Below are 21586 nucleotides of genomic sequence, written 5' to 3' on the forward strand. Positions count from 1 at the left end.
CGAACCCGTAGGGTCTACACACTTAAGGTTCGGTGACGCTAGGGTTGTAGAGATATGAGTATGCGGAAACCCGAAAGTTGTTCGGAGTCCCGGATGAGATCCCGGATGTCACGAGGAGTTCCGGAATGGTCCGGAGGTGAAGAATTATATATAGGAAGTCAAGTTTCGGCCACCGGGAAAGTTTCGGGGGTCACCGGTATTGTACCGGGACCACCGGAAGGGTCCGGGGGGTCCACCGGGTGGGGCCACCTATCCCGGAGGGCCCCATGGGCTGAAGTGGGAAGGGAACCAGCCCATAGTGGGCTGGGGCGCCCCCCATGGGCCTCCCCCCTGCGCCTAGGGTTGGAAACCCTAGGGTGGGGGGGCGCCCCACTTGCCTTGGGGGGCAAGTCTCCCCCCCGGCCGGCGCCCTCCCCTCCCAGGGGGCCTATATAAAGGGGGAGGGAGGGCAGCAAAACAGAACAGCCTTGGGCGCCTCCCTCCTCCCCTGCAACACCTCTCCCTCTCGTAGAAGCTCGGCGAAGCCCTGCCGAGACCCCGCTACATCCACCACCACGCCGTCGTGCTGCTGGATCTCCATCAACCTCTCCTTCCCCCTTGCTGGATCAAGAAGGAGGAGAACGTCGCTGCACCGTACGTGTGTTGAACGCGGAGGTGCCGTCCGTTCGGCACTCGGTCATCGGTGATTTGGATCACGGCGAGTACGACTCCATCAACCCCGTTCATTGGAACGCTTCCGCTCGCGATCTACAAGGGTATGTAGATGCACTCCTTTCCCCTCGTTGCTAGTATACTCCATAGATGGATCTTGGTGAGCGTAGGAAAATTTTAAAATTCTGCTACGATCCCCAACAGTCACGGTGTTGGCCGAGGGAGTCCACCCCTCCGACGCACTCTACTGAGCCTGCAACGCTTCGAACGACAAGACGAGCGAGTAGAAGCTGGAGTAGGGCATAGGTGCGTTACTCACACCCAGGGAGGCGGCGATGGAGTTGTAGGCGGAGCCGAGTCCTGTGAGGATGTGGTCAATGAGCCCATCATCACGAATCGGAGAGCCGGCGGCAGCCATGGTGTCGGCGAGGGCCTTCGTCTTGTGCATGTACTCAGCCGCGGACATCTCCTCCTTTCTCAGTGTCTGAAGTTGATGCCGGATGTGACGGACATTGGCGCGACTCTCCGCGCCGTACATGGCACCGACGACTGTCCATACCGCCTGCACCGTCTCACGGCTGATGAGCTGACAGGCGATGTCCTCCTCCATGGAGGTGAGAAGGAGGCCCTTGACCTTCTGATCCTGAGTCCACCAATGGTGGTACCCCGGGTTAGCGGCGGTCGTCGCGGCATCGCCAGTCCCGACGGCGATGGTCTTGTCGGGTGCCGCCGTGGTGCTGTCCAGGTAGCCATGGAGGTTGGCGCCGGCTAAGACGTTGCCGGCGATGCCTCCCCACAGCATGAAGTTGTGGCGGCCAAGGCGGACGGAGATCGCTGAAACAGCGAGTGCGGCGGGAACGGTGGCAGCCGCGAGCGAGGTGATGGTGCCGACGTTGTTGGAGAGCGAAAGGGCGGTGGGCGACATCGCGGCGGCACAGAGAAGGGCGGCGCGCGGTGGCGGTGGCGGATGGAGCAGGCGGCGGCGTAGGGTTCGCGCGGCGGCCCGGTGGCTATCTGATCCCAAGTTGAAGAGGTAGGTTTAGGGTTTTGCGTGGGTGGCTAACATCCAGCCTCACGTCGCAATATATAGATGATCAGAATACAATTACATACGTATACAGATGATCAGAATAACAATATGCTAGACCCTATTTTACAAAAAGTTTTGAAACCTCACATGACAACACGTGTCATAGTCCAGGCACGCGCAAGTTGGCGAGACGCGGCTTCCACTCTCCACGAGCAACCATGACTGCGACACACGCACCTCCGTTAGATAGATAGATGTATACAAGTCAGCATATCCGCCATCCTCACACCACAAATATCTGAAAACCCGAAGAAATTCAGCCAAGTCGTCAGAAGAACGAGTGAGTGATTCAGAGGAGAGGAGGAATTACCGGCGATCACGGCAGCTGACAGTGCTCACCATCACCTGTCACGCTCCAATCCAAAGGATAGACAGAGAGCACGCCAACTCTCTGCGGATAGAGCACGCCGTCATGCGATGCACTCCAGACACGCAACGCAACGCCAAGGCTGCTGCGTGGGAAGCCCATCCCGAATACCCGTCTCGCTCATCATCATCGCCCCGCCGCCAGGCCCAACAAAACGGGACCCGACCCGCCTCGCCCAACCGAAGCGACCCACCGAGCCGAACCACCCGAGCGACCGAAACAACTCGCCGATACATCGCGCAGCAAGCGTAGCGTGCGAGCCGAGCCGGGACGCGAATGAGCGAGGGGGCCGCGGCGGCGGCGGCCGCGCGGGTGGCCTCGTCGGCGGAGGATGGGGCGGGGGCGGAGGCGGCGAGGGCGGGGCGGGCGTGGGCGTTCAGGCGGGATCTGGCGGCGGGGGCGCTGATGGGGGGCGCCGTGCACACCGTGGTGGCCCCCATCGAGCGGGTCAAGCTGCTGCTGCAGACGCAGGACGGCAACGCCGCGCTGCTCGGGAGGTCGCGCCGCTTCCGGGGCTTCGCCGACTGCGTCGCCCGCACCGTGCGCGACGAGGGCGTGCTCTCGCTCTGGCGGGGCAACGGCACCGCCGTCATCCGCTACTACCCCTCCGTCGCCCTCAACTTCTCCCTCAAGGTTCAGACCCCCTCCTTCTCTCCCCCTTCTCCTTCTTCCCCGCATCCCAACCCCGTTTTACTGGGCATGTTGATGATCAGTAGCATTTCCATTTCGTTGCGTCGTTTCCCGTGCTGCTGCTGGTTGATTAGGCGCGATCTCGTCAGTGTTTCGTGAGATGCGCGCTGCGGATTTGGGGATCGTTTTTCAGTTCCTTGCTTGATTGATCCACCACTTGCTATGCCTAGGATGGTTTGTGATGCCAAGGGAGATTACAAGTCCGGCCATGTCGTTGCGTGCTTGGTAGGGAGCATCCAGAGCCATTCGTCTCCATGCCCCACAGTGCCGTGCGGCGAGGTGAATTCGCAGGGATGGAGAGATTAGATTCGGCCGTGACATGTCTTTACTGACAACAGATAAGATTTAGTAAGATATTTGGTGGGCTTTCGCACTCCACGGATGAATGTCTGCCTCCCAAAATGGCAAAGAATCAAAGAATAAAGTGCTCTGCTGCTCGTGACCCTTGTCTCCAAAAGCACTAGAGATCAGTGATATATAAACACTAGAGAATGGTATTATTGGTGCATATATTCCTGCGCTTTTATAGGCTAGTTGTAGAATTCCATTTACAGTCTGGCTGGTTAAGATCTATTTGGTCAAGTAATTATGTTGAGGAAGTTGGTACGAATGACGCACTGGAACTATACTGTTATGAGTGATGTCTTGTAAGCCAACATATAGCGAAAATCTGGTTACATCAACTATACCACCAACTACTTTTTGCATGCCATATGAAGATACCATATGATGACATCATCGACATGTTAGTACTAGTGGATTACGAGGGCCTAGTGCAGGATAAAATTATGGGATGTCTTTCTCGCAAGACAAAGAGTGATCATGAAAGATAGCAGATGTCATCAATGCATAACGGATTTACAGAAACAGATATTCAAGCAGATATTTGACTTGCCATTTGGCACCTTTGGTTTTGCAAGGTAACAAAACGACAATTCTCTGCGATGAAAAGTTATGTTGTCGGATATGCAGTGTGTACTGACCTCCTAAGCTCGTTTTGAGTTTAACATATGGGATACCAGTAGGTCTTGTCTCAACATGAACGGAGAGTGATTTTGTGATGCAGCAATAACTAGTAAGGATAATCTACAACTTATCGTTTAAAAGTAGCAGAAGTTGTTGCAAGTGCACAGTTAGGACACTAGATGATATATCATACTGAGTCAACTGTTACCTGAAAAATCCCTTGTTGTATGCTCTTGCTAATCTTCTTTAGGTTGATTGTTTGATTGGTACCAAACAAGTGGCCTATTGCTTGTGCTTTTTAATTACTTTTTAAAACAATGATGATAAATAAGTTTAGAAGCACGTATCTGCAATTTCCTTATAATTTATGAGTAAGATGAATTTTTAGTGTTAAGCATGTCCGTTATACTTCAGTTAGCGGTTTACCATGATGTCCCCTTTCTACTGCAGTAGTTCTGCTAACTTTCCTTCGACGAACCATGCTCATTTATTTGTTTCCATGATGAGAACATGGATTGTAGACACTAGACAGGATATTAAATCTTGAATGGTTGGTTTTTGGAGGTGCTCTCTTTTGTTCATGCTAATGAGATGGCATGAAAATAACCACAATACTGTCCATTGACCCATTGGTGTTTTTTCTCATAGTAGAACTCAAGAAACAGACATATTAGGTAATAGTTACCAGCTACTGAAAGTGAATATACATGTATGGACAATGTGGATATATTGGTGATGAATGCGTGAAGATGGTCAATTGCTGGCCAAAATTATGCATTGGCCCAGTGTTTCTATCCCAAGCTGGTCCATCTTACTTTCAATAGGGTACTACTTTACCTACTTGCTGCTGCGAACTTATTGTCATGGGGTTTCATGCATCTTTTGTTGGTGGGTAGTTAACCTCTGTCCAGATGTGTCAGCTTTCTTAGTTTGATGGTCTTGTGTACTGATTTGAGAGGTAGGCAGTTGTGAGCTGAAGTTAATATCTTATATGTTTATGTTAGCACACGGTTATAGGGAAGCAAGAACTGCTCATCTTGGATCTTAATGCTGATAGAAATTGTGTACAACTCGTAATGTCATAATAAATATAACCAAGGATTCAGAGCAATTGTTTGTTGTTTTGTCCATTCTATTAATTATTTTGTCAATACAAGCATGCTCTTTTTTTAATGTTGCAAGCTTGGATGCATAGTTCAGTAAGTATAGTGAAGGAAGTTATGTAAAGGTCCAAGCATGAAACCGCACCCAATCTAATACTGATGTGCAATTTTTGATTGACTATTAACTATTTAAAATTATCTTATGGTTATGTGATGTCTAAAATCTCTCTTCATTATTCTCGCAGGACCTGTACAGGAGCATACTGAAAGACGCAGGAACCTCAGCAGACAATAAGTTCACATCAATTGCTCTCACCAACTTCATCGCTGGTGCCGCCGCCGGATGCACTACCCTGGTCATCATTTACCCACTCGACATAGCTCACACCCGCCTTGCAGCCGACATTGGCCAAACAGACGCCCGCCAGTTCAAGGGCATCCGGCACTTCATCCAAACCATCTACAAGAAGAACGGCATCCGCGGCATCTACAGAGGGCTACCAGCGTCGCTCCACGGGATGGTCGTCCACCGGGGCCTATACTTCGGAGGCTTCGACACCGCAAAGGACACGCTGGTGCCGCTGGACTCCCCACTGTGGCAGCGCTGGGTGACGGCGCAGGCGGTCACCTCCACGGCAGGGCTCATCTCGTACCCGCTGGACACGGTGCGGCGGAGGATGATGATGCAGTCGGGGATGGAGGCGCAGATGTACAGCGGCACCCTCGACTGCTGGCACAAGATCTACAGGGCGGAGGGGGTCAGGTCCTTCTACCGGGGCGCGCTGTCTAACATGTTCCGGAGCACCGGCGCGGCCGCCATACTCGTGCTGTACGACGAGGTGAAGAAGTTCATGAATGGGGGTAGGTTGTGATAGGTATAGAGAGAGTGTGTGGTTCTCCACAGATTTTGGGGTTCCGGCATGGAGATTAGACACGACCAAACGGTACACGGAGCAGCAGCGGCGGCGGCGGCTCGGATCAAGCGCTTTGTTTGTAGTAGGCGAGTACTGGTTTCCTGCTGTTCGCCACTAACCAACCAACTACAACTAGTAGCAAGGGCATCATGGTCCCAGAGATTGTGGCTGGCTGTTGTTTGTTTTGATTTTCGTTCCGTCTCTCTCGTGTGTGACTCGAAGTTCCAATGGATTGACTGCCTCTCTGCCTGTGTGCTTTCTGGTGGTGAGGTTGGAACTACACTGAAAGAGTGTTCAGTTAACACTGTTGGCCTTCCTATGAATATCTTGTACTACAAAATGGCAGGGCAGGTGCAGGACCTTTGTCATGCATTTAGCTCAAGGAGTTCATAATCAGGCGCGTGATTGTTGCTCCCCTCCGTTCCAAAATACTCCGTATTTGTTCAAATTTAAACTACTAAAACCATGGTTTTTGTTCTCATTTAAACTACTACTAAAACCATGACAATAAACTGCAAAAACCATGACAAGTAGTGTTTATGATCCGTTCCTCCCTCTCCATACCTCCAAACGAACATTCCTTACTGTACCTACCGTGCCATAGATATGCACAAAAATAAAAGACAGCTGCTTTCTGATGCAGAAAATGCAGCTACAAGTGATATCCAAAGTCTTCGCGGATTACTAACTTTTCCTGCCTTAATCAGTATCAGGCTAGCATACCACGCGTAGAGTCTCCGATTTCACCCTCCACGTCGGACAGTGTTCCAGTTTTGTAAACATTGAAACCAAAAGGTTTAATCACAGCAGACATTGATTTTGGCCTCCACACTGGACAACGAGTGTTCCAGTTTTGAAACCAGTGAAACCAAAAGCTTTGCTCAGGCCTTTCGACACAAGTTTAGTTTCAGCTGCGACCCGAGAAATAGCCAGGCAATGCAGATATGCATTTTGAAACAATGAATGTAGCGCACACAAATACCTAGTATATCAAAATTTCCTGGCAAAACAAGTAGGACTACCAAACTTGCAACATCGATGATCACTCGCAGCAGCGGACAAAAGTATTTCAACCCAATACAACAATTGAAATGCTACCAGTATATAATACCATGTCCCCGACAAAGAAACCCCCCACCGGTTCCACAAAACCAATCCCCCACTGGCTCCTCGGAACCAAACTCAACGACATGGCATCAAGCAGAACCAAACATTCTTCAGCCAAGAAAAATAGTCTTCATCTGGGAAGGACCTCACTGTTGCTTGCACTCCGCGGGCCGCTCCCCTGCCTGACCTTCCCCTGCAGGAACTCGCCCACCCTTCTGTTCAAATCAACAAAGGAAAAACGGGAAAAATATGACGCTGGACTGAACCTATTAACAGGAGCATGAAACAACTCTCAGAGGCTTCCATACCTTCTTATCACCATCGTCATCATCTTCATCTTCCTCGTCATCCTCATCCTCATCTTCATCCTCCTCATCATCTTCGTCATCATCCATGATGCCGTCAAAGTCCTCATCTTGAGCGGCCTCTCCAGTGAACCATGAAACAGCATGTGGAATAATCTTGTCTCTGATGGTAGATCTGGGAAACAAGAATGGATAATTAGAACAGAGAACTAACATTGAAGCATAGAACTGCAGTACTGCACAGAGCATATTTTACATACCCGATATCATAATCTTGCTCCATTTGGTTCTGCAACTGTTCAGCCTATTGAAATGAGAGAGATGTCAAATCATGCTCTCACAGAAGTTTCAAACACAAGAGCAAACATAAAGGAGGTTTAACTTACTGTATCCTCATCAATTTCCTCATCGTCATCAGGAACTTGAGGTGGACTGAAGAAATTAAAGAAGCTCTCGCAATTTTCGATTTTCGTGATAGGTTTAGTGTTCTTCGACCCCTTCTTTGGCTTCTTCTTTAGCACCTTTTGTGTCAAGCTCTTTCCAGGATACCATTCAATTTCAGTTCTGAAAAATACCAAAACAGACACATTAGTGGAACAATCAATAATAATAAACACAACATGTGAGTTGAAATAATAATTACCCAATGGCCTTCTCTAGGATTGGTTCATCTTCATCAATCATGTGGTACGTTTTCGAAAGCACTTCATTCTTGAAGAATGGATTAGTATTGAAGTGGAATTCAAGCTTGAAACCCTTTGGCTCAGTAATTCTGTACCACTTGATATCCTTGAGGTACTTGAGAGCTTCCTCATCCCTCTCTTGAATCTGGATATGAGTAAACCATAATAATAAATAAGATTCCAAACAATAGAATTAGACGTGCAAATGGATCTAAAGACAAGTTGGATAAAAAAGGTGCAATGTCCCACCTCCTCAGCAAGGATTTCATGGTTCTTCATTGCATTCAACCAGAAATCTGGCACACCCTTTTCCTCTGCAGGGAAGCATAATATACAAAGTTAAAGACAGTTAGAGACTATATTCCTTTTATCCTATATATGATCTCCATCCAGCATAGAAAATTGCTCAAAAGATCTTAGCACAGGTCAACATATGTTTACCTTTCTCATCTGGAGCAGCTTCACCTGAATCTTTGGTTACGCCTTCTGCCTCAACCACACCATTGACAACATCATGACGCTGTCATTTTGCAGGTGCAAGAAATACATCAGATGGATCATGGCATACAGCATCAAACATGATTCAAGACAGCTTGTATTGTATGAAACATGCAAAATAGAAACGATTTCTGTATATCCAACTTGAGCAGTTATTGTCATGGTACAGGTGAGAGTTAAACACCCGTTACAGGAGTCAAAAGTGAAGTTTGGCAACAGGAATAAACAGCAAATAGCAAGCACCGATATTGGTATCAATTAGTTTACCTTTGAGTACAGTGGTTCATACATCTTCTGATATTTAGCTTCAAGTGCAGCTCTCTCCTCAAAAAACTTTGCCTCAAATTCATCATGTTGGCTCTGCCAGGTGCCAAGCAGCAAACAAAGATAAGAAGTCCACCAACAGATACAACTAGATTATTTTTTAAGTCCAAACATACTAGTTGTGTTTTCCAAAAATAGCCAGTGCCGTTTTATATGATACCATCCTTCTCTAAAAAAGGAAATTACACTACAATCTAATGAGTAGCAAATCGGTGATAGAGCTGGGCAACATACCAAGTTGTCGCCTTGTTCGAAATACTGGCAAAGTGTAGAAACAGGAAAATCCAAACAAAGAATGAATAAAGCTTCAAGTAAAAGACAAGCCTATGCGTTGTCGGTTTGGGAAACATGAATGTCTTTGATCTCTCTATCACGCTGTTATCTAACTTGTCCTACCCAACCCCAATGTCCCATTGTTAAGAGTTCAAAAGTTAAAACGGTTATCAGGGGAAACTAAAATCTAGACAGCTGCTATCACTTTCCTAGAATCATGGCAGGAATCACCAGCACAGCCTGAAGCGTCCACTAATAAGCAACCGCGCAAACTATATTCAACAGTCCTTGCTCAGTCAGGATAGCAACCAATCATGGCAGTACAGCCACGAACCAACCTGTACTGTTACACAGGCCGTCTTATCAATGGCAGTACCTACCAAGTTGTATGTACCGTCTAGCGCAAGTGGCATCAGGGAATCGCAGAAATCGCACTTAGGAACAGTTAATGATCCACGCTGCCGCGAATCACCTAGGAAGCAGTACCAAATTCATGCCACAAGGAACGCATGGCAACAGCACCGCGTAGTGGAACCCCTGTTGTTATTATACCTGGATCTCTCTGAGCGCCTCGACGCGCTTCCTGACCTTGGGCTCCAGGCTCTCGAGCACGTCCGTGTGCCGCGCCGCCAATCCCTGCAGCGTGTTCTGCACAACCGCAGCACCGAATCAGCACAGGAACACCACAAAAACAACCCAGAGCCCCCTGGAATGAAAGGCGAACGACGTAAGGCAGAGCCGCCGCGGGAAACCTCACCTTAATCGACTCCACGAGGTTGGCCTTGTCCTCGGCGCTGAGCTCTGCATCGAAACCACCAGCAGCGAAACCGATAAGACCTCGCAGCCCATCAACGGCAACAGCAGCAAGGAGGGGGGAGGCGGGGAGCGGGGAACGAACCTGCGGCGTTGGGGACGGCGGCGCCGAGGGCGGAGAGGTCGAGGGTGTCCTTGCCGTCGCTCATGGCTGCTGGAGACTCGGGCTCCTTCCTCGTGCGCGTGCGGCGGCGAGGGGGGGGCTGGGTGAGAAACCCTAGCGGCGGCGGCGCGTGGGGGTGGGGTGGGGGGTTGGGGGCGCGGGCTGCTGCGTGGGGGGAGTGGGAGGGGTGGAGGCGGGGGGAAGGGATAAAAAAAGAGATCGAGTCGTGGGCCGCGATTTATAGCCCGGGCGCGCCCCGCCGGTTTGGAGTTTGGACTTTGGACTCGGGAGCGGCGCGGTCGGGGGGGCCGCGGGGCCCACGCGTCGGTGGGAGAGACGGACGGTGCTCCTGTCCTGCCTGCCGGAATATTCCTGGGGCGCGGCTGTGAATTTCTGTGAGCTGTGGCTGCGCAGGACGTGACTGGCTGTGGCCGCTTTCTCACTGGCAAGCCAGCCCGTCGACATAAATTGCGATTGGACGGATTTGAGGTGAATTTATACGGCAATAAAAACGGGGAGATCCTCATCGGGGCAATAGTAATGCGGGATTTTCCGGATTACTATTACATGCCGGATTTGGGTATGCGGAGATATAGTAAGATCCGTGCCAAGATTATTGTATGCGGAAAATTTATGCTAGGCAGTAGGTAAGCACTTGAATATAGGACAGACAACAAGGGTTTATATAATTGAAAGGTTTTAGAAATTTAAATGATTGACAATTTTTATGTATGTCCTTTTAGAAAATAGGCTTATCGTTCTAAAGAAAATTAGATTCCTGTTCGAGAATTACTCGGTACAACAAAATAACAAAACATCCACCTCAAGAACAACCCAGAAACACAACAAAAAAGTTCATTCATCAACATGATATGGAGAAAAGGACAAATGTGCACGACAACCCCGCCAAAGTAGTAAGATCCGCATCGTCTTGGATCATCAACCAATACCTCACCGGTCAACAACTGCAATCAAACATCCGTTGGTTGAAATATATGTCAAATGAGAAGATAAGAAAAGAAAACCTAATTTGAATTTTAGACGACATTGTTTTTTTTTGCGGGAAAACTTCCGATCAATTCATTTTCAATCATGGCAGTACAACGAACACCAGAAATAAACATCTTGGTGTTTCAGTAGCAAAAGCACTCTCTGTTGGAAGCTCAGTGTTGCGCTTGCAAAAATTATTTACACACCATGCTCGTATCCCGTGATTTAATTTTGACCATCCACTTGACCAATAATAATGCATGAATCAAGTGTCTTGAAGGTTATACAACACAGTCGTTTCAGATGTGAATTCAATAATATAAATTTTGTGGTGCATAACCCTATGGTGCGTTGGTCAAACTTGAACTTAAAGAATCGAGACAATATTAGTATTAAGAACCAAATCATCTCATGCCACCCAAATTACCCGGGCCGCTTTCGAGACCAAAACTTTGTACTTAACACTAATTGCTTATTGCTCTGCGTTCAACATCACAGATATGAACACCAAACATATATATGTTATCCAAGGAGCTCTAACCGAACCCAAACTATCCCCAATTAAACACTAAACATATGCCTTGTCGCCAGTCGCAGTTTGGTGGCAAAGCGTATGGCCGGTTGCCCGCCACTTCCCGTTAATCTTTGGATCTCTTTGCCAGAAACATGGGCGGGAAATGATGCAGAGGTTTCCCAGATGTGGCGTCGTAGTACCCACGTATACACAGTACGAAAGCAAAGCACGATCTCGTGGGAGTGGAGCCATGGGCAGGTTCGTTCAGGGCGAATCGACCGGTTATTTTCTGCTGTGTCTCTCAAAAGGCAAAGTGGCCAGCAAGTTTGAGCGCGATTCTCGCTCGGCTTGGGGGCTCCCTGTCTTGCGTCCGACGACATCCCTTTCGTGCCGGCCATCCGATTCACGGAATGGAAGAACAACGTTGGCAAAAGAAAGGCACAGGTTCGCCCGGCCCATTGCCCGGCATCTCGATTCGCTGTCGGTGGTCGACCGGATCGTGCGTGCATTCATCAGTGACGACGCGGTCGGACGGACGAGCGACGATGCTTTATGGCGCGCCACTGCTGCACGTGAGCCGGAGACGGTGGATCGTTTCACGCACGCACGCACGCGGCCGGACGGCACGGCACGGCGGGAACGACTAGGCATATTCAATGATTCCTCTCGAGGGTCGAGACGAATCACGGCAGGAGGCCGCCAACACGTGACACGATCGCGGCAGCGTCTATGGGCCGTCCGCATCGAGTACGAGCCGGTGCTGGGCCGGCCCAATAACCACATGCCAAACCATGCTGACGTCACACTTTTTCCCTTTTTTCTTCGCTTTATTGTTTTTCCTTTATTTAGTTTATTACTTTGGTTTATTTATTTATAATAGCACACATGCCCGTGCTTTGCAACGGGATAATAAAATTGCATGCCTCTAGCTCATTATAAGAATGGATCAAGACCCCCACATGTCCGTATTCTCTTGTATTGGCACGTGCCCACAATTTCTTTCAATTATAATTACCATCATATTCTCTTTTCTTGGCACATGGAAGTCAATAAGTTATGGTGTCATTTATTTTGAACAAGCCGACTTAGCTCGATGTGCCGGATGCGGAGCAGGCCCAGTATGGGAGTGATCGAACTCACGACCTCAAAGACCAGACCACATGTCGCTAGCCACTCAAACAAACGTGTCCTGTTAACCAATGGTCAGTGTGAATATTAAAGAATATAATGCAACGTCGAAACATTTTTTTTAACTTTTCAAAAACTGATAATGATGTACTGCCAAATATACTTGGCAACGTGAACATTTTCCAAATTATGAACAGTTATTTTTTTGAAAAGTCCATACATTTTTGGACAAAGCAAGAATAAACAATTTGAAAGGAACATTTCCTGAAATTCACAAATATTTCTTAAAAACATGAACATTTTATTAAACTATGAACATTTTTAAGTTGTGAACAATTTTTAAAAATAGGAACATGTTTTGAAGATTCAGAAGAGTTTTAGCAATTTTTTCTTTAATGAAAAAATTATTTTCAATTTTTGAACATGTCGCGAAAACAAAAATATTTTTCGAATTTGGAACATTTTTAAAATGCATTTTTCCAAATATTTATTTTTTTAAAAAATACAGTAAGTTTTTAACCAATGGGAATATTTTTAAATTTTGACATTTTTGGCACAACAAAAAAAATCCACACATTTATGTAATTCGTAATTTTTTATGAATTTTTGAATAAAAATGAAATTGCAAACATTTTTCCAATATTTTGAATTTCAGAAAAAGTAAAAAATAGACTTAGAATGGGAAAAATAAAAAAGAAATAGGAAACAAAATGAGAAAGAAACAGAAAAAGAAAAATGGAAACAGAACACAAGCATATTTTTCGAATTTGGAACATTTTTAAAATGCATTTTTCCAAAAAAATAAATAAATAGAGTCTTTTTTTAACAAATGGGAATATTTTTTAACTTTTGAAATTTTTTGTCACAACAAAAAAAATCCAAACATTTTTTATAATAGGAAAACAATTATGTAATTCGTAATTTTTTATGAATTTTTAATAAAAATGAAATTGTGAACATTTTTTGAAAATTTTGAATCTCAGCAAAAAAATATAAAATAGACTTAGAATGGGAAAATATAAAAGAAATAGGAAACAAAAAGAGAACGAAACAGAAAAAGAAAAATGGAAACAGAACACAAGCATAAATGAGCCGCTGAGTTTTGAGCGCCCTGTGCGTACCTGAAACTATTTACCGCCTTTAGCGGGAAATAGGATTTTTTATTGCTATATGGGCAGGAAGAAATGGGCTGACTTTACGGGGCCATAGTGCGCGCGGCCCATGTACGAAATTCTGCACAAATTGTTTTTTCTTTGCTAATAGACGAACATAGAAAGTTTAGTACCACCTCGGATAGAAAAATAATAATCTATTTGCGGTGAACGGATGAAAAAAATCGAAGAAACACACCATGAATGGGTATGTATGGGTAAATTAACTGGGACCTAGGTGGGCACCTTGATTGTTTTAGGTATGTACCGCCGCACAATGAATGTTTGATTTGTTGCCTAATTATTCTTCATGCAAGACATTCCATGTTTACATTTTACTTTCGTTTTTAACTATTAAGCATGCAAGACTTGGTATACAATAAATCGTAGTAACATTTTATTTTCTTCTGAACTACTATGGGTATCTAATACGCATATTTTCGTTTTTAACTATTAAGCATGCAAGACTTGGTATACAATTTATTTTATCATGCATTTACAAAATGTTAAGCGTGTGTATGAAAAAGTTAGAGACGTTTTCAAAAATGTATGTCACATTTAGAAAAATGAAATGTGTATAAAGTGTAAATAAAATGTCTGTGTATTTAAAAAATGTACATTGCATTTAAAAAATGTCCACAAGTTACAAAAAAGTGTTTGTGATATTTAAAAATATATTTGTACAATGTAAAAAAAATATTTGCATACTTCACAAAAAGTTTATTATCATTCAAAAAATGTTCCAAGTTGTATTTGAAAAATGTTTAACACCTATTAGAAAAGTTCAAAACTTTTTTTGTAAAAAAATGCTAAAACATGAATAAGAAAAGTTTTACTTGTAAGCTTAAAAAAAAGTTTTACTTGTATACGAACAATATACAATGTGTATGAAAAAAGTAGACATTAAAAATATATTAAAAAAATGTTAATCATGTATTTAAATAAATAAGTTAAACATGTATAAAAAATTTCTCTGATGTATACGGAAAATGTATATTGCGTGAAAAGATAGACACGTGTTGAAAATAATAATAATAATGAAAAAACCGATAAAACTAGAAAGGAAAAAAGAAAACCAAAGTAAACCTACAAAAGAACAAAGAACTCATCTAATATAGTGTCATCATTCTTCATATGTGTAACCATATATTTGGTATATAATATAGTACTCTTTTAAAATCTTTGTTGTATCAATCCTGAACCATATTGAATCTCCGACAACCCCCTTAACTTCTTCCATTCCAAGTCATGTTGCGCCTTCAATAATGTGTCCAAGGTGCAAAAAAAAAACTTAGTTAACCTCTAATGAAAATAATTAGAGATGGATAGCAATTTTTTTTTTGAAATAACCACATATATTCCATTAGTAGACAAACTTATTACAGAGAGTACATATGCGGTCACCACATGAGACATACATAGGTGTCTTACATTTTTGCACTAAAGATCCTCCAACCGGTAAAACTAGAATTTCACAAGTGGAGAACCTGGTGCCTCGCTGAATAGTTGCCCACCATTGTCCTCCACCATCACCAAGGCAATGTCGCAGAAAAAGAAGAACAACCACCATACCAAGATCTGAGGGAGCACTTCGCATATAAGGATGCTTTTCGAGCCGATGAACCAGACCGCCGCAAGGCGACGAGACCGAGGCTTTGTGGCAAGTCGGTCGGGGTTCTTCCCCGTGTCCATTAGATCCCGACGTCATCAACTTCATCCAACACAGTTGAAGAAGCGGAACGTCGCCGTCTACCGCACGTATCCCACTGCAAGACACCAAACACAACTACAAATAGCCGATGCCAATGCCACCCAGAAGAGGGCCAAGCGCCGACCCCTAGACACCAATCTCATCGGATCCGAAGACCGGCAAGAACACCAAGCCATCTGCTCCCTGGCACCGCTGGTTAGAGCATCACCGAGATGGAGGAAAAACAGAGGCAAATTATTCGGACGCGGCGTCACCCCCTCCATTGATGCAACGCCTCTGAAACCTATCTCCTTGCCTTGGTGATGGCGTCATCCCCTCCATTGATGGATAGCTATTTGAGTGTATTAAAACTTACTCTGATATATGACACGATTGTTTGGGTTGTTAGATATTGTAGGCCATCTGGTTAAATTCTTGCGTGACTTCCTTGGATGGAAATATATATATGAGAGGAGCACTTTCACTTGGATCAATTCCATACACGAGAGTCAGCAGTGTGAGGCAACGGCTGCAACACAATGGCCGCATGAGGCCTTGTACAATGCAAGGTGCTTAAGGGGAGAAATAAATCAGGCTTTCCTCAAACACGGGTGCTTATTTGTACATGATAGACGACGCTTAATTATCTCGCAAAAAAAAGATAAACGCTTAATTAGGCGTCTCTCTTTTAGAAATAGGCATTGGTGCTTTAGAAAAACCCAATTTATTTTTCTAAGCATCTCTCAAAGCACCTTGCATTGTACAAGGCCTGAGCCAACAACATCCTGTCCACAGCTGCAAGAAGCTCATGCAGAAGGAACAAAGTTACATATTCTACTGAACCCAAACTTATTAGTAAGGCGCCAACGGTTGAGACTCGAGTTCACCTAGGCGGCACACTTGAACTCATCGACCAAACTAGTGAACGCACGACGAGAGAGCCATCGATCGGGGGAACGGAGATGGCGACAGGCTCACCGAAATGGACGGTGACGCGCGCCGGTGTCGTCCGCGGCGGCGGCCTCAAGGGCAAGGCGACATCGTCGTGGCCTCGTGGGTCAGCTGTCAGCACCACCGCAGGCCCGCAGTTGGCCACGTACAAGGCAGCGCTAAGAGCGGGGCGCGCGGCGGTGTCCTCTGTGACGGGCGGCGGGTGCGTGTACCAGACTGGCCATCTGCGGTTTCGCGACAGCCGGAGATCGAATTGGAGGTGAGGGTGGACGGAGGAGCACGAGCGCGCAAGAGGCAGCGGCGAGCGGGAGTGCATCGGCATGTCCTTTTCCCACGTGATGGTCGAGAGGCCACCGCGCTCCCCTGTCTCTCCCATGGCTTGCACAACGGACGGGATGGGTTGGAACGGAGGCAAATCCCTTGTCAAGATTCAGATCAGGCGGGGATCAGGTTTGGAAAGAATGGAAAGAAAAATCAGAATCGGCGAGGATTTGGTTTTCGGTGGGGGGCCGGGAAGGAGATCCGTCTGGAATGGAGCCGATTACTAGCAGTGTAGCACATGTATGTAAGATCTCGCGGATTAATCGCCCGCGCCTAAAAGAAATCAATGGTAAATCATATCTCACCGAACGCATATTGATTTATAGTACTATAATAACTACGCGATCATCTCTCCCTATATAAATCGAGGAGCCGGGGCAGCCATCGCCGGCCTCACCTACGACCTAGCAATCGAACTCGCTCGTCATATCACACATTTTCCCCATCTACACTAGACTAGACTGCAAGAAACATGAGGGCGTACGTGAATGTGACGATGACCGTCGTCTTGCTCATCGGGTGCCTGGCGGCGATCGGCCAGTGTAAGCAGCGACGCCTTGCTCCTCCTCAGACCATTGTTTTTCCGGTCGCCGTCTAACTTGTGGTGCTGCATGCAGTGGGTCGCGTGGAGGCCGGGAGAAGCTACAGGGAAGGGCAGCAAGCCGACGGCGAGGCGAGCAAGCTTACGGTGAAGATCTGCGTCCGCCGGGACTGCGAGACCAAGGGTGAACCTATCTACACCTCCTGTTTCTGCTGCATGAGCTTGCCGAACATACCGTGCTCTTTCACGCGGGATGAGTGCAAGGCGGAGTGCCCCTACACGGGGCCACCCGCACTGCCCGCCTCCGCCGTCGGCAACGGGACTACCTACGCGTATGAGCAGATGGATGGCAACTGATACGGTGAGGTGTAGTAGTACGCAAGAGCTGCGTGATCGTAAAGGTGATGGTGGTTGACAAGTTGGCTTGTCTCTTGTCTTAGGAGACTAATTTGTGCTAATTCTGCCCGCTTGGGGGCATGGAATAAATTATACTTTATTCCTTTTATGTCAGATAGTTGAATGTTCGTGTGTTGCTACGGAATGATGAAAAAAAAGTTATAGATCAAATAATTTTTCTAATTCAGAAATATGTGTCGAATAATGATGATATGTGGTTTTCGTTTATATACAACGACAAATACTGATTCTTTTCCCTACTTGTTTTCTTCTCGCAATTGTCGTGTCTTGTTAACCATCCTCTCCTTGCAAGAAGACAACATCTTTCTCCCAGCCCCTACTTCCCTTCACCTTCATTCTCCTCATCCACCCTTGCTCTAACATTGCCATCGCTTCAGAAGTCCTTAATCTCGCGATGCCATCATTTGGGAAACTGTGTTTTGTTTTATCAGATCAATGAAATGCCTGCACGTAGCACCAGCGATGGTGGTGTACTGTATGTCCGATTTATAAATGAAATGGTTCTTCAAAACCCCAAAGAATCTCTATCGTGTTTCATGGGTCTCTTCCACGGATGCATTTGACAAACGGCAATGGCTTAGCCACTTACACAATACAAAGGTTTGTGCGATTGCTATAGAAAAAAAACATGTTACTCCAATGGATCCTTCATCATTCTATTTTAAGTAACAAAAATAATTTAAAATCTGGAGAGAGAACGCCATTGAAACAATATGTGGGGAGTGTGGCAATGTTTTACTCATTTACATTGCAAGTGTTCATCTAAGTGCCATGCAATATTTCCTTTCACGAGATAACTCAATACCCCTTGTATACTTGGAATCAATTCATAAATGCATACCTCATTCAGCCGCACCTGCAAAAATATCATACCTCATTAGCAAGTGATTCGATGGCTCATTCTTTGGAACGATTGTTAATTCAAAAAATCATGTTCTTGGATGAAATTCTAGTAGGCAAAGTAGCATAAGCAGCAGAATATCAGTTTCAAGAATGTTGGCTTCTAGAGCCTCGTGCAAAAAATCTTGGAGAAAAAGGGAAGTCCACACAGGGGCCTATATTGGCTCCTTCATATTGAGTAAAGTGAATGCCGCATCTTAAAAAATTATTATCCTTAGGCGGCTTCTTTCTCTTGGTTCTTTTGCCTCCCTTCAGCTCATCATTCCTATGAAATTTCTTACCATCAATTTTTTGCAACACTCTACTTACTGAAATGTCATAAAGAGAACGACTGCAGCTTATCAAGGTAGAACTAACATAATATACCATCTGAAAATTTTGCTAGCATGGAAACCAATGAATTGCAGATGTCAAAGGAAAATGAACCTCTTCTGAAGATAAAAGAGACATATTTTCAGTTACATCCTTTATCAAGATCGCCGTTGAAAGCTAAACATTGACTTCTCCAAATGAGCGCCCATGTGCAACCTTCACTTATGAAGTGTTGCACAGCGAAATGTCGGAACCGCCGTTACTTGGAGTTGCGATGGGGTGCGCGGCACTCTGGGCTTTTGCTGGATGGCGACGGTAGATGCTACAACTGGTTGAGCAAGATGCTACAACCGGTGGCAAGGGATGCTACAACCAGTTTTATTTTTGCTTCAACCGACTACCGGAGTTTTGCTGCTCATAATTTTTTGTTGTTACTGGTGTTTTTTTTGCTGGAAGTAGCCAATTTTCTTGCTTCAATGGACTAATGGAGTTTTGTTTTCTGAGATATTTTTGCTCGAATGCGCATTACTTTTTGTTGGAACCGATTTTTTTTGCTTCAACCGTCTACTGGAGGTGGCGCTACAACCAATGACAGCGGCAAGCTGGAGGTAGCGACCAATGGGGGCGGAGCTGCAGCCAACTCTTTTTTTGTCTTTGTCGGCCGATATATAGAATTGTTGTAACCGCCATCCAGCAGGGGGTGGAGTTTGTACCGACGAGTGGCTGAGCTGCATCATAAAAGCTGCAACAAGGGAGATGGGGGACGGTGACCGCCGGTGAGCTGTGGGGTGGCGTTGTTGTTTGCGAGGCGAGAGACATGCTGGTGGCTATGGAGCGAGCTTTCTCGCCAGATGCGCGAGAAGGACGAAGAGGCCAGATGCGGCAGGCGAAGGTCAACGCCCCAGTGGAAGTGTGTAGTGGAGGGGATAAAAAAGATCTAATGCTCAAGATTTGTGTAATCGTGCGGCTTGCGTGGCGGCCGGCCGAAAGTTTGGGTCGGCCGACCAACGCCTATCACTGCCCCTTCTTATAAGAGCATCTCTAACAACCACGGTAAATTTCACACGCGCGGGGAAAATCGTGTTTTAGCGTGCGCGGAGTGGTTTCGCGTGCTACAGCGGGCGCGGAGATTTAGGCGCGCGGCAAAAAGCGCCCCGACGCGCGGCAGTTTTTGCGCGCGGCGTGTTGTGCACTATAAAACGCGCGTGCCCGAGCCCGCCAACCGCACACTCGCGCGCCTTCTTCTTCCCCGCTGCCCCTTCTTCCTCGCATCCAGCGCCCCGCCACCGCACCTTCTCCCGCCGCCGACATGCTGCCGCGCGCCTGGAGCAACTCCGGCTACCGCGGCGTCCGCGCCCGCCCCTCCGGCATGTTCTACGCGGAGATCCGCTCCGATGGCGTGCGTCTCGGCCTCGGCATGTTCAAGACCGCCCACGAGGCTGCCCGCGCATACGAAGCGGCAGCATGGCGCCTCTCGAGGCCACGTTCGCAGATGAACTTCAATGACGCGCGGACGTGCCTGCAGGTGCAGGACCTCGCGCCTCCACCGCGGCTAATCACCGACGAGGACCGACACGAACACCGTAAGCAGGAGCACCGCCTCCTCATCGCCGAGGCAGACGAGTACGCCATGGCGGAGTGATGCCAGCGCTACCCTCAGGACGTCGCCGCTAAGGAGGCCTTCTAGGTGGAGAGGAGAGCAAAGCGATCCGCAGAACGAGCGGACAGGCGTGCGCGCAAGACACTGGCGTTAGCGCAGTGCGAACTAGGACAGGCGTCGACCTTTGACGACAACGATCCTCGGTGGGATGGCGCGTTTCTTTCGTCGGAGTACACCACCGAGGAGGACGACTTGAAGCAGTTTCTAGTTTATTTGCACCCTAGTATCGTAATTATCTATTTTTATTTGTATCGTAAAACTAGTTTGTGGTGTTGAGTTGAACTATACTATTTGTATCGTTGAATGCTTATCTATATGATGTTTCAAATATTGTTCGTATGTGCTTTGGTTGTTCACGCGCGCCGTTTTTCACAGCGGCTGCTGTAGTGTCGCGCGCGCGTAATATTTTACAGCGACCGCTGGAGCCAGCGCTCTGCTGAGCGCAAAAAGTTGCTATTTCGACACTGGAAAATTTATTTTAGCACGCTGTACATTGAGTGTCTGTTGGAGATGCTCTAAGTCGTGTGCATGATGCCAAACGGCAACGCGTTCTGCAAAAGTTGTGCCTGAACCAAGCGGGGATGTGGAGCATCGACACGGGCCTCCTATTGGGTGCCTTAAGCGTCAATTGTTCTTGCTGGCGCTCACGCACGCGCCCAAGTGCGCCGCGACCCCGAAAATGCTACACCTAGGTAAAGCTATGTAACCAGCCTACGTAATCTTCCTATTTAAACTCTCCACCCCCTGATTTCAAATGGGTGGGGCCCCTCCCCGAATCTGTCCAACGAATAAATGCCACCTGGTGATTATGTTAATCACGTAAAATTGAGTACGTAGATGTAGCATTGCTCTTGATGCCCTGTCCCGCTGGCTTCGCTCCGCTGGTACCTATGCATCCGTTTTTTTGTCAGAAAATGGTTGACCAGTCAACTGTTGACCTTTAACAAAAAAATCCAAAAATTTAAAAATACGATATTATTTCACAAAATTTAAAATGTCATGAGTTTTTGAAAAAGATTCACAATATTCAAAAAAAGTTCACAATTTAGAAAATATCATAATTTTTTTAAATAGCACATGTTTTAAAAGTTCAACAATTCTGAAAGCAAGTTCGTTTTAAAAAA

At 46.6% G+C, this 21586-nt stretch overlaps 3 protein-coding genes across 3 annotated transcripts; 2 read left to right on the plus strand and 1 right to left on the minus strand.

Moving 5' to 3' along the window:
- The first annotated feature begins 2297 nt into the window (after nucleotides 1-2297).
- LOC109745669 (probable ADP,ATP carrier protein At5g56450) lies at nucleotides 2298-6104 on the plus strand. The gene is made up of 2 exons (XM_020304785.4): nucleotides 2298-2741; nucleotides 5113-6104. The coding sequence occupies exons 1-2, from the start codon at nucleotides 2385-2387 to the stop codon at nucleotides 5737-5739; spliced, it is 984 nt and encodes a 327-aa protein (XP_020160374.1). The 5' UTR covers nucleotides 2298-2384; the 3' UTR covers nucleotides 5740-6104.
- Nucleotides 6105-6707: 603 nt separating this feature from the next.
- LOC109745667 (nucleosome assembly protein 1;2) lies at nucleotides 6708-10089 on the minus strand. Its single transcript, XM_020304783.4, has 11 exons — nucleotides 9870-10089; nucleotides 9729-9772; nucleotides 9524-9619; nucleotides 8642-8734; nucleotides 8318-8396; nucleotides 8126-8190; nucleotides 7837-8021; nucleotides 7580-7757; nucleotides 7454-7497; nucleotides 7197-7368; nucleotides 6708-7103 (listed from the first exon to the last, which is right to left on the minus strand). Exons 1-11 carry the CDS (start codon nucleotides 9931-9933, stop codon nucleotides 7035-7037), a joined length of 1089 nt encoding a protein of 362 aa, XP_020160372.1. The 5' UTR covers nucleotides 9934-10089; the 3' UTR covers nucleotides 6708-7034.
- A 10022-nt stretch (nucleotides 10090-20111) lies between these two features.
- LOC109745664 (ethylene-responsive transcription factor ERF098-like) lies at nucleotides 20112-20444 on the plus strand. The gene has a single exon (XM_020304780.1). The coding sequence runs from the start codon at nucleotides 20112-20114 to the stop codon at nucleotides 20442-20444; it is 333 nt and encodes a 110-aa protein (XP_020160369.1).
- Nucleotides 20445-21586: the final 1142 nt, after the last annotated feature.

Source organism: Aegilops tauschii, chromosome 1 (assembly GCF_002575655.3).
Source record: "Aegilops tauschii subsp. strangulata cultivar AL8/78 chromosome 1, Aet v6.0, whole genome shotgun sequence".
Classification (NCBI taxonomy): Eukaryota; Viridiplantae; Streptophyta; class Magnoliopsida; order Poales; family Poaceae; genus Aegilops; species Aegilops tauschii.